The sequence below is a fragment of the Thunnus thynnus genome, chromosome 12 (assembly GCF_963924715.1).
Source record: "Thunnus thynnus chromosome 12, fThuThy2.1, whole genome shotgun sequence".
In the NCBI taxonomy this organism is placed as follows: domain Eukaryota; kingdom Metazoa; phylum Chordata; class Actinopteri; order Scombriformes; family Scombridae; genus Thunnus; species Thunnus thynnus.
In genome coordinates, this window is record NC_089528.1 from 14,474,822 (window position 1) to 14,488,259 (window position 13,438).

The 13,438-nt window shown below is 42.4% G+C and overlaps 1 protein-coding gene across 2 annotated transcripts; it reads right to left on the reverse strand.

Annotated features, from left to right (window-relative positions):
- Window positions 1–413: 413 nt before the first annotated feature.
- Window positions 414–11,957, reverse strand: acsl3b (acyl-CoA synthetase long chain family member 3b). Of its 2 annotated transcripts, none has more exons than XM_067605747.1 (15): window positions 11,728–11,957; window positions 8,338–8,789; window positions 7,447–7,624; window positions 7,244–7,353; window positions 6,922–7,060; window positions 6,238–6,385; window positions 5,898–6,021; window positions 5,666–5,737; window positions 5,375–5,514; window positions 4,869–5,041; window positions 4,626–4,700; window positions 4,344–4,535; window positions 4,143–4,257; window positions 3,750–3,907; window positions 414–3,506 (listed from the first exon to the last, which is right to left on the reverse strand). In XM_067605747.1, the coding sequence occupies exons 2-15, from the start codon at window positions 8,686–8,688 to the stop codon at window positions 3,349–3,351; spliced, it is 2,133 nt and encodes a 710-aa protein (XP_067461848.1). In that variant the 5' UTR covers window positions 8,689–8,789; window positions 11,728–11,957; the 3' UTR covers window positions 414–3,348. The 2 variants fall into 2 exon arrangements, with proteins under 2 accessions (XP_067461848.1, XP_067461847.1); XM_067605746.1 differs by having other exon boundaries at window positions 6,238–6,388.
- Between the last annotated feature and the right edge of the window lie 1,481 nt (window positions 11,958–13,438).

Below are 13,438 nucleotides of genomic sequence, written 5' to 3' on the forward strand. Positions count from 1 at the left end.
GGTGTGCCTGGAAGGAACAGGAAGACTTCTTCCTTGAATAAACTGAATGATTTCAAAGGTCTGTGATTCAACATATTGTGAAAAACAGTTATGACTTCACCTGCAAGGAAAAAAAAAAAACCTCTTTGTTTACTAGCTCTGACTGAAGGTTGACTCCCAGAACTGCATGTTCTGTTAGCGTCGATGCACCACACACACACACACACACACACTCTTTCACAAACCACATTCACTCAGACACACTGGCCTTCGTTGCCATAGAAACTCTGGTTTCAGGATGATTCTAATCAAGCTGCTGATCGTATCAGTCACACGTTACGCCCCACCGAATGTGTTCAGGTGTTCCGACACACTCATGCGCACACACACACACACACACACATACCTCTAAAACACATAAAGAGCACCAGTGATTACAACACAAACTTTTATTTCATTACATAATTTTCAAGGCCAAATCACAAATAAATAAAGGAAGGAGACACTTGCAATGGCCCGGCTTGCAGGGCCACTTAACCACACAAAACAAAAAGGAGGAGACCTGAAAAACCGGTCAGTAACAAAGATTATTAAATATGTTAATAGGGTGCTTTTCACCTGTACAATTATTGGTAGTTTTAAAGAACTTTGATCATTGATACCTCCCCCCCCCCCCCCCCCCCCCCCCCCCCTCAGCCTATTTACAATACAAGTGAAAACAACAGGAGTGGTGAAATTCATCTTCGCACCACCCATCGTCGTTGCCTTGCTGTTAGTTCAAATGGATGTTTATTAGTAGGACACGGCGTGTGTGCTATCAACAAGACGCGGGGAATGCTTCACATTCTTAAGACCCCTGATGACAGCTCATGTGTGTCAGAAGGCAACTAGCCGCCTCTAGCCAGGCAGAGGGATAAGCAGCAAACAGCACAGTAAGCTACTGACTTTTCACTGAAACGTCAGGAGAGAGAAACGTTATAAAAAACAGGAAGGGGAAAAAAATGGGCTCCCACTTCATCTTGATGGTACTGTAAAACTTTACATGCTAAAATAACCCTCCTGTATTAAGCTAGTAGACGTTTGATGAGAGAACTTGTTAGAGTACCTGACTGTACCTTTATTAATACTATATTTCTTCAGTACAAGCAAAGCATTCAAAGAGGGCAGCTGTGGAGAAGGATGTCGCCCTAGCAAAGGACCGCTGACCAAAAACTCTATTTAGTCTTCAGTCCATGAAGTTAATGAGAAGAAAGAAAGACTGAAGCAGGAGTGTCACTTGTCTGGTGCCATTCAAAGAATATCACCGCTAATCTGAAAACCTACAGTAATGAACATATGTTACACAAGAGCTCAAATAAATGGCAGTTGGCAAAAATCTGTAGACCGTTTTTTATATACATTGCACATACAGTATCATACACATAAACCAATTTGAAGATACAGAAATGGTATTTGCACTCTTTCATGTTTCACGTCTAAGTGAGATTATGATACATACCAGCAGTTAAATAAGTCTTCATAGGATGTTTCTTCAGTTGTTTGACTGGAGTGCGATTCGCTTTCTCTCTTTGTCTCTCAAATATATATATGTTCCAAATGCTTTGGTACAGTTGCACACTTTTCAACATGCAATTTCTATAATGCCAATATCAATTTTTTTCACTTTACAGTCTTAAGGAAACTTTACATTGTTTCGCACAATATGTTCAAATGGGCTAAATCTAGACTTCCCTATCAGTGTGTCTCTACCATTCTCTCCTTTCCTACATGTGTTCTATGTTTATATTTCTACATGTATGTAACAGGTCTAAACATTCATACACTACGGAGGGGCTGCTGTCTGTGCGTTCTTCCTTCCTACATACTTTAGTTTAAAATTTGTGTATAAATATTGCACATTCACTTTGTATTTCATATTTATAAGTACAAAAAAAAAAAAGAGGATAAAAGTAACTAGACCTATGGCAAAAGTAATAAAATGCAGTTGCACCAATAAGTAAATGGGAGAGCAACCAATGAGAGGTTAACTAGTTTTCTATGGTAGGCTAAGTTCCCTTGGACACATCCATACGGTGCATATTGGTCATGACTGGAGGAATACATGGCGGACGTGGCAAGGCTACTGTATGTCACTGAACAAACTAAATAACCGATAAGACACAGGTTGCGAGGCATCCAGGGGCTCGTCAGATATGAAAAAAAAGGGAGCTCAGGCCAAAAGAGCTGGAGAAAAAAAAAAAAAAAAATTCCTATGGATGCCTTTCTTATTGACGTTTGACCCTACTGCAAAGGCCGAGAGCAGAAGAGACTAAAGACTGGATCTCTTTTACTAGTCAAGTCAGTAAACACACACTCAAATATACAAACTTTGGGACACAGGCAAATAAGGGGAGAGAAAGACAAAGGCTTATATAAAAAAAAAAAAAGCTCATTAAAGTAAACAAAATAGTGATAAAAAACAGGGGGATAAAGAAAAAAAACCCACAGAAAAATACTACCATAAAGTAAAAGTAAGAAAAAGTGTTTTTTAAAAAAATCTTTGACGCTCAATCTCTATTGGCTTCGCGACACCGACTCCTCACACACAAAAATACTAAAAAATGGGTTTCAGAGCTGACAAACCGTACATGAAGGAAACACAGCAACACAGATTTAAAAAAAAAAAAAAAAAAAAAGAAATTTAAAAATAATAGAGATCCCTGCATAGATTCCAACCTGAATGTTACTTAAAGCCCAGGAGGGATCCCCTCTATCAGGCACCGCTCGTGCTACCCCATCCCCCCCCCCTGCCGGGTGTCTGCTCTACAGGACCATGCTGGACTGGTGGAAAGCTCCGGAGAGTCAGGGAGGAGAGAGGAAAAAGGGAGAGAAAAGCAACAGAGAGGGTGCGCTGACATTGATCCACATACGTCTAGCCTGACATTTGTTTCGCTTCGAGTCATGCAGGCGTCCGACTTCGTGTGCAGCCCCGGTTGCCGTGGCAACTCGAAGGGCTAAAACGCATCAAAGAGGAATGGTGAGCGCATCGCCACCACGCGCGTCTGACTGGTTCAGTCGTCTGTAAGGGACCTTCTGCCTTTTGGTCTTGACAGAGAGCTTTGAGCTGGATTCAAGAGTTTGTTTGTTTTTTTTTTGTTTTTTTTCCCCTTCTTTGATCGAAGCTGGTCGCAGGGAAGCCGAGGAGGTGGCGCATGGGTTGTTGCTTTGTGTGTGTGTGTGTGTCTGTATTAATGTGTGCGTCTGTGTTTATTACCTGTATCGTAAGTATAACTCCTCTCCAAGTAGTCCTGGTAGTGGCTTCTGAGCTCCGTGTATATGTGTGCAAGTATAGTGTGTGTGTTTCTGTGTTTTCTGGAGTGTGTCTATGTGTTATTTTCCACCGTACAGCCTCTCAATGTCCTCTTGGTAGTGTGTTTTGAGCTCTTTGCGTTTTAGTTTGAATGCGTCAGTGACCAAGCCGGTCTCTGGAGTCCAGGGTTCAGCACTCAGCCGGATTTTCTTGGGGATCTCGAATCGCTCCAGTTTTGCTTGAGAGCAAACAAACAAACAAACAAAAAAAAAAAAATCACAAGTCAGAATGACAGATATGAGTATAACACTAGTGCAAAGTCTGGCGTGAGGCAGGAGAAGCTATCGCACCCGATCGGAACCGACAGCTCGGCTGAGAGAGACAGCAGTTGCATCACTTCGGTTTTATTAATACAGCTTTTAATGAAACGTTTTCTCTGAACAAACATAAGTGAATTAGATAGAAAGGCTTTTCTCTCTACCTGAGATAGCAGCCTCAGTAATGATGCGGAGGACCTCTTTCTCCATCTGGGAGTTGTTACAGATCTCCTCCCATGTGCCCCTCACTTCCCTCTGCTCTGCCAGCGCCATTAGCTGCTTGTGGTTAGGCACCACGAAGCTGATCACGTACGACTGGTCACTGAAAGCAGATACAGAACGGTCCACATTAGGTTGTTTTGTATTGTAAATGTACATTTTATTGAGCATTAGCAGAGAAAAAAAATTCAGAGAGAAACTGAGACATAAAAAAACAGACACCCTAAGGAAATGAAATGTTTGTGTTTAGTTGGACGTGCTTTGAAAAAGGAACTTACTAAGATTTATACAAATACTTTCTTTTACTAGCGAGAAATGTGGGAAAAAACTGATTTTACCTGTTGGCATAGGCACAGATGTTGTCAATGAGAGGGCAGTTCTTCAGGACAGCCTCCACTTTTCCTAGAGAGACGTACTCGCCTGCCTGCAACTTCACCAGGTCCTTCTTACGGTCTACAGAAAGAGAACACGTGTCACAATCATAACGGGTGTGTCACTTATACTCTTCGCAAGTAAGTGAGTTTTCGTGGATTCCTTACCGATGATCTTGAGGCAGCCGTCGGGGTGGAACTCTCCGATGTCCCCGGTGCAGAACCATCTCTGGCCCTTCTCATCCACAAAAAAGTCCTCTCGGTTCTTGCCTTCGTTTTTGTAGTAACCCATCGTTACGTTGGGCCCGCCGATCAAAATTTCCCCCCGTGGGTTGGGCTTGTCTGTGCTGAAGTAACCGCCTAAAGGAGCACAGAACCGAAGGGTTAGAACAAAACTATCTATGTGCGTCTTCCTTTTCTCTAAAGTTGGTTTGTCGCCATCTGACTCACCCTCTTCCCAGTCCTTGAGCGTGATCTCAGAGCAAACGAGCGGAGCGCCGACCCTTCCCGTACTGTAGTCCCAAACTGAAAAACACCAGCAAAGACTCCTGGCATTAGCGTGGTAAATGGAGGCAATTACTGCAAATCAAATAACTGTCCTTTTTAACTGCTCCTCTCTTAATTTCCCAAAGGGTGGCGAAAACAACTGCTGCATTTCCTGCCTCCCTCTTGTCACGAAATCCATCCTCTTACCCTCACTGATGGTGCCTGCTCCGCAGGTTTCCGTCAGACCGTAGCCCTGCCCCACGGGGCAGCACAGGCAGATGTTCATGAAGCGCTGCGTGGCGGCCGAGAGAGGAGCTCCGCCGGAAAGCAGCACCCGGGTGTTCCCTCCAAGCAGCGCACGCACCCGTTTGAACACCAGACTGAGGAGGAAGAGAAAGAAGAAGACAAAAATACTCAAAGGCTGAGCGAGCCATTCAGACTACTAAAAAGTTATCTATGAATGTGTACAACAATCAGGATATTGAGTGATGCTGTAGAATGCTATGTGCAAACACAATATCAGAATCAATATTATGCAATGATTCACATAGGCTTGAGAATGATTCCCTGCACCTTTTGTAGAGTTTGAGTGTCGGCTACATGAGGACTTTGGGCTAGGTTGTTTGCTCACGTATCACAGAGGAAGCAAATGTCAACACAAGCTTGATAGGTTCAGCTCATGAATACATGCGTGTGTGTGTGTCATGTAATACCTGTCACAGAGAGGCGTGCTGTAGCCCTTGGAGATCTGCTCCATCTTGTAGTTGTAAGCCAGCACAAAGAGCGTCTTCTGGAATTTACTCATCTCCTCCACTTTAGTCATCACGTTCTTATAGATTCGATCCATGATCTCCTGCACACACCGGGCGGAAAACTCTTAGCACACGCTTTTGACATTTCAAGTCTGTCGTCTGTTGTTATTTGTTCACTTTGTTTTAAGCTGTATGATAAATAATGTCAGATTGGATAAAATTGGGTTTGTGCGCTGATGGAGAAAGACTTACTGGTACAGCAGCCATGAGAGTAGGTTTCAGCACACTGGTATCACCTTTACTGCCCTTTTTTATCTTGGTTGACTGTGAAAAATGAAACAAGACAATTGATCAACTCTCAGAAGTGACCATAAGCATCTTGAAGGAAAAAGATGACCTGAGTCTAAGTAATATATGAGACTGTAATGCAGACGAGAGACAAACAACAACAAATGTGTGTGTGTGTGTGTGTTTATACACTGACCTGGTCGGCTAGAGTCTGAGGGGAGGAGTATCCGATGCGACAGCCATGAGAGATGCACACCAGTTCGGCGCTGAGCTCTAAAACGTGAGCCAACGGCAGGTAGCCAATGTAGGTGTCTGTTTCACTGCCAGCACAGAAATAGCATCTGGTTAATTTCCACAATAGACACTTGGAGAAAAATAAAATGAAATGAAATACAAAAGAGACTCTGGACAGTTTTTTTTTTTAGGGGTGAGAAAAAAAGGTTTGATATTGTTTGAGAAGCAGAACACAAAAGATAAAGACAGAGAGGAAAAAGGAAGTGTCAGAGAAGTAGCCTGTAAATTTGATATCGACATACTTGAGGTTAGGGATCCGCTCAGCCATGCCGGTGATGCCAGCAATGATGTTGCTATGGGAGATCATGACACCCTTGGGGATGCCTGTGGAGCCGCTGGTGTACATGATGACAGCGATGTCCGAGGGCTCTGGCTGTCTGCGGTCGACTGCTGCTGAAGAAGACAGATGAGAGGAGTGATGACGGTTAGACGGGAAGATCACCTCATACGGTACATGTATACAGACACAGAAATATAAAAATATGGTACGTCTGTTATTAATCTCAATGTATGCATTGTTTAATTACTGCAATTTTTTTGTTTTTCATGTAACAGTGAAGGCATTAGGGAAACAAATATTAGAGAGAAGTGTATATTTCACAGGTATATTATGTGCTTTTCCTATTTCATGTTAGTTTTCTTTATAAAAAAAAAATGAAAAAAAAAGCATAAATAAAGCTCAAATGGTAGTTGGAGGACAAACATGACTTCTATTTCCCTTCATTTTCCTGAACAGTCGGCTAAAGATATTATGACATCGGGTGTTTGGCAAGTGTTGATCTGAACTCTTGCTGACTCGGTCATGCACGGCACATCACTCCAATTACAAGTCAGGGTGTTGGCTTTGCGCTAAGCCTCCATCACTCTACTTCCATTTCCCTGACAAAATTAGAAACCTTTTTAATCACATTGCACAAAACGCTCACCATTGTCAGGCCTGGATCCCATCTCCTTCACAGTGTCCATGTTGTAGATCGTGATGCCTCTCGGGATGTCTGGCCAGCTCGTGGGCTTACTGTCAACTACGATGACATACTGCAGCCTCGGAACATCGCACAGTATGGCCTGGAACACGTAGAGATGGATGTGAGTGGGTGGAAAGAGAGAGGAGGTGCGAGGGAAAAAAGTAATTATGCAAATAGAATTCAGCTCCATATCAAACCCCTAATGTTACACACAATAACAACTGATGAGTTAACATTTAAACTGCATAGCCGGAGATGCAGGTAATGACTGTGACGCAGGTACCTTGAGACGGCTCTGAAGCAGGTCTTTGCTTGTGATGATATGAGTGACCTCTGTCTCGTTCAGGCCGTGGGCGATGGCCGCGGGTCCGAGAGTGGAGTACAGGGTGACGACTGTCAAATTAAAACCCAGGCGAACCGGTCAGTCATCGTGAGTGCTTTAGAAATGTTGCATGTTGAAAAATGTCTGTCTTTCTGTCAACTCACGTGGGAAATTGTACATGAAGCAGGCCTGTGCTGCCACGATCCACTCGGCTCTGGTCTCACAGAAGATGGCAATGTTACACTGAGGCCTCTGGCCGAGAGCTGCCAGACCGCTGCCGAAACACTTTGCTGCCTGGTACGCTTCCTCGTATGACAGCCAGTTGTAGTTCCCCAGAATTACCTATACACACACACACACACACACACACATTCAAAAGTATAGATGTAATATTCAGGATTATTTCCCCATATGAACTTCTAAAAAGATAAATGTGCATATATTCTAGAGGTCTGGTAGTCTAAAAGCATCAGAGCATATTTTATAATCTTACACCAAATTAAACACCGACAGTGTCCTAGTTGATGGAATTATTATGTGCACTGCTCTGCATTAGAATATTAAAATGGTTACATGGAAACCGCCGTGTAAGAGATTGCAGGCATTAATCTCAGGTTGCTTTACTGAAACTGGTGAATCTGAAAGAGGTTTCGATGTTGTTACCGTTCATGCAACATTTTTCATATCCGGTCGGTTAGCGCCATCTGCAGGGCTTTTTCAGCAATGCAGGTGTTAATGAGGAGGCTCTGAGCCTCTGAGACAAAGGATCAGTGACACTGCTCTTCCGCCCACATTCCTCCCACTGTGCACGGTGGCAGACTGAGCTGTCAGCCTCACAGACACAACCGAACTTCCTGTTATCCCACAGATTCACAAACCTTTATATAGTTCTAAACCACAATGTGGTAAAGAGGTACACCACGTTGACTAAAAACAGGCTGAAATCTTGTTCCTTCTAAAAGACAGTACATTTAAAATAAGAATGAATGAAACAAGGGGATAAATTATCTACTGCATGTGTGCAAGAGTAGCAGGAACAGGATAATGTCCCTCACCTTCTTGAAGACCTTGCCGTTGGGCTGCAGCACATCCTCCTCACTCAGCACCTCTCTGGTGCCCAGACAGTCTCTCTGTGGAAACCTCCTGGCAGCGTATTCAAACACTTTATCCAGTGTGTCCACCCCGGGGTGCAGCCAGGACACCAGCTTCTCTTGGCTGTTGATAGCCCTGTATGGACCTGCTGGGTGTCTGCTAACTGAGCGTGCCTTGATCCGACGAGCCCGCTCCAAGTTGCTGCCAGCTCCAGAGAAGAAGTACCAGGGTATGAAGGTGATGACAGAGTAGACCCAGACCACGGAGCGGAAGACCTGCAAAAGCAGGGGGTTCATGTCCTCCTTCAACTTCATCTTTTGAGGATGAAGTCACTGCTGAAGCTTCTTGAAGAAAAGCAACAATATATTGCACTCGGCACTCTGCGAGATTCTTTTCTGCAACAAGTTGACCAGACCTGGAGCACAGAGACACAAGAAATGAAACTTAAAAAATACAGTCTGCATACAAAACTGTATCAGCACATTTGGAAACATCGAATGTGAGCAGCAAACGTGAGCACGCAGACAGATTACTGCCTCCTGGTAAATTAATCCATGCTTGCCTGAAGTCCCATCTCTGCTTATTCTCAGCCCATTTCTCAGTCAGCACTATTTTTCTCACCAGATCTGCTGGCCCTGCTGCACAGAGGCCAGCCTTACAGATGAAGCATAATGCTGCACTTAAAATCCCCAAGACTGAGTAGGATTGCTGAAATTATTAGTTAATCAAGTGATTAAAAAAGGAACTGCCTCTCTGTTGTGGGTCAGACAAGGAAGCACGTTAAGGGAACAATTAAGTTTCAGTAAACACAGAGAGACTATTATTAACTTCCTAATTAACTTGCTAATACATAGAGCTGAATCAAGCAGTGGTTGCCTCTAACTTTCTGACCATACACACCTTCTCTAAGCCTCTCCACTTGTTTGCAACTACAATATGAGATATAATAATGTTTGCAAATGCAGGATCATACCATGTGCTTCACTCGTTACTGCTCCTAAGTCATGCTGTTAGTTGTTTGGCTATACTGTAAAAACCTTTGGACCAACTCCAACCGTCTGTCGGACAGCTCAGCTATTTCTAGTGTATCCTTAGGGCCAGAGTGTAATTTGCAGTGTAACCCTGCAGCCACTGAGTCCGAGCATGCTAGAAGTAGACGCAGTGACTCATTCTGCAGCTTAGAAGGAGGGGACCAGAGGTCATGTGGGAGGTTGACACAACTTGGCCAGCTAATGTAACAGTGCTGAGAAGAATCTGACACTGGCTGATGACTCGGGCTGCCCTTGGACCTGGCAAACACAGACTACAGCACATTCCATGTGAGGACCAGCAAGGCTACCCAAATCTGCTCACCTGCACTGTTCCACACTCTTGAGCTCCAGTAAAGACTGTGATACCATTGCCAGTACAATATTATACTGCAGGGGCCAATCTGCTTCTACATAAATCTTGGTGTTTGTATCAAGCTGCTTGTGTGTTAGTGTGTGCATGTGGATGCTTGTGCAAGTGCTCCAAGCTTCTTCATGTGGATACTTAAATGAAAACCACAGATTCTAACCTCATAACTAGAAAACAATCATTTCAAAGTGAGTGCACTGGTACTCCTGCCCATATCTATTATGAGACTGTATATTTGTACAGTGCTTCCAGGCAGAAGACAGAAGGAGCCGATTCAAATGTTCCCTTTTCTCTGTATGAAACGGTTCAACCTTAAGGGTGAACATGTCTCACCTGTTTTTCAACAACTCAGATACCACAACCAACCGACACAACTCTCCTGTATCTGTGCAGAGAACGCACCCGCACACGATTCACCAGCAATGTCAGATGAAAAGTCACTCAGTTTCATTTTGATACTTGTAATACAGGTTCGGTCATTATGTAATATACGTTGAATACAGTAGACACACCCAGCTGCTCTTGTTACTTTTCAAAAAAGAATGTGACACATGATCAAGAGTGCAAAAAGCTGATGTGGGAAAGAGCAATTGACATGTAACACACAGATAAAGACTAGAGCTGGGCAATATATCGATGTTATATCAACATTGTGATATGTGACGAGATATTGTCTTATGTTTTGGATATCATAACATTGTGATATGGCATAAGTGTTGTCTTTTCCTGGTTTTAAAGGCTGCATTACAGTAAAGTGATGTAATTTTCTGAACTTACCAGATAGCTCTAGCTGTTCTATTATTTGCCTTTACCCACTTAGTTATTATATCCACATTACTAATGTTTATTTATCAAAAATCTCATTGTGTAAATATTTTGTGAAAGCACCAATAGTCATCCCTACAATATTGTTGCAATTTCGATAGAGGTATTTGGTCAATTGCAGTATTAAATAAATTACAAATGAACAGATGCAAAATGTTTTGATATGTAAAATATTTATAATTCTATATCCATGAAAGCTGTGCTTTTGGCAGCCAGTCCAGCCATACCTACAGCAGTATGTCCATACATCAGGGGCATGTCCCAACAACCACGTTTATTGAGCCACCTGCATAACTCTGGAGCAGCAATCTGGGCCAACATTCCCAACACTAGAGGAAAAGCCACACCACATATTGTATTTCAATAGTTACTAAAGCATTCAGCCTTAAAAATCAATAGTGATGGTATCTATTACTTTCAAATATAATAAATTGTAACCACAGTTATCTGTGAGCATCTGGACAGGCAGATGATGATAAATTACAATCTTTCCGTTGAAGGCATTTGCCTCCGTGTTATTGTTTACATAATAAAACCAGATAATGTGTTATCGTTTCATTTACCAAAGGCTCTACCCTCTGCTTTGATTGATTTATTGGACTGTTATAAACAAATTGTCTCTGTGTTCATCTTGAGCGAAGCAGTAGATATGGTGTCGTATCGATGTTTTTTGATCACCTTATCTTAAAGACAGTAGCTATCGACGTTAGATAAGATCATAACACACCGCTGACAGATAAACTGCACAGAATTGTAGATAGCATGTGTGACGCTATTAAAGCCTAGCTCGGTAAACACATTCAACATTGTTACTAGCTAACAATAGGACATGTTTTCACTGCACTCCGCGTCTGAAGCTAAATCAGGTTAGCAGCTCAAAGACGCGCTAGCAGCTAGCAAAGTGGGAGGCTAGCTTTTTTTTAGCGCCTGTGAGCTACCATCTGCAGCTGTGGACGTGATAAAAACAGTTTATTGCACACAATTCGCGTAAAAATTAAGAGGTAACACAGTGTTGCATTGTACAGAAATGTGTAGCAAATTGAATGAGATGTAGCAAACCGATGTAGCAGACCGGTTGCTAACAATCAGACGCTCTCATCAACATCTGCACAGCAGCAACACATTCTCACCTTTTCTCTCCAGCGTTACGCCTGAGTCGCTGCGGGCTTGGATCGATAATATATTTATCCTTGTAACCAAAGCTCTGGCATTATATTAATATAATCTGATAACACTGTGTGCCTGGTTATAAAATCACAATTGAAAGTATGTTATAAAACGACTATAAAATTGAGTAGCACAGTAAATCAGAGCATCACCGCACCGGGCCAGTACTACCAGCCCGGAAGCTATTGAGTGACGTAAGGACGATTCCCTGACAGCGATTGGAGCAGAGGAGGTGGCGCGGGGCGGCGGGGACGTCAGTCAGGTCAGGTTACTATCGGTCAGGAATGTTTTTCTTCTTCTTCTTTTAATTGTCTCGTGGTTTTAGGCGTTTGGCAAACAGCGAAATGGCGCCCGCCACCAGGTGGTATGGAGTGTGTAACTTTGCAAAATATAATTTTTAAATTAAATTAAACATTATAATGATATTTATTTATTTAATTTATATTTATAGTTATACATTTAATAATAAATTAAACATTTAATTAAATAACAATTACATTATTTTTTAAATCAACACCTTTATTGAAACAATTATACGACAAGTTTACAGCAAAATAGTAAGTAAATTACTAAAGTAGAACTGTGGGTAATGATTCCTGTCATATTCAGTGAATCCAAACAATACATTTTTCCAAAGCAGTGATATAAAGTGAGGGTAGATAGTTCAAAGTTCAATGTAAGGCACCAGCTATGGAACCGGTCCAATAATTTACTGACTATTGAACCTGAACGGGATTCTGTGCCTGTAGTCCACAGGCTGTTGGTCCGGACTGGTTTTCCGTGATAATAATTTGTTCTATTATGGGTTTTCGGCTTAACTGGGCATTTTTTACGTTTAATGGCATTTTAGTGCTGTTAAACGGGACATTTTATCGCATTTTAGCCTTTTAACCAAAACCATGATCTTTCCCTAATCATACCCAAGTGGTTTGTGTGCCTAAATCTAACCATTTTAAATCAAACCATGGGAAGGATTAGAGTATTACCTGCAAGCAAAAACATTCCTCCATTTTGAAATAATTTGAATTTGATCACGTGATCTTGTGCAATGAATGCCAATGCGCAGGAATAATAATTGCCTACCAACCATAGGTACCAACAATCGCCACTTCCTTAATGACACGACTGACCAGGTAACCTGCCGGTTCATTTCACAGGTTTGGATTTCCGACTGTACAGTATGGTTTCCTGAACAGGTGGCTTCTTTTAATTAAATATAGAGTAAAAACTAAACAGGGAGAGATCAAATTGAAACTGACAAGTTATTGTGTTTAGTTCATGCTATTAAGAAGGCCTATAGGTAATTATGTGTAATGCATGTAGGTCTGTGTGGGACTACTGTTGCAGACAGTCTGCACCAACAAGACCTGCCTTTTCCCTAATCACTCACATAAAACATGGTATGAAAGTTTTATTAGATAATTTAATCACATCACCAACTCTAGCTTTCCCCGATTTGTGGCCTAGTCTGCCCTAACCATTAGCCTACTAACTATAGTCAGGCTAAACCTGAAATAGGCTAACTGAAATTGAGCTATGGCCCCTGAGATTCTGTTTCTTTATTTGGCATGTTATTCATATATAGGCTGTAATCAGCCACAAGGATCTGAAGTGAGGGGGGGGGGGGGGGGGGCACCTCTGCTGGTTGACTTTCTTCCTCAAAAGCAGGAAAAA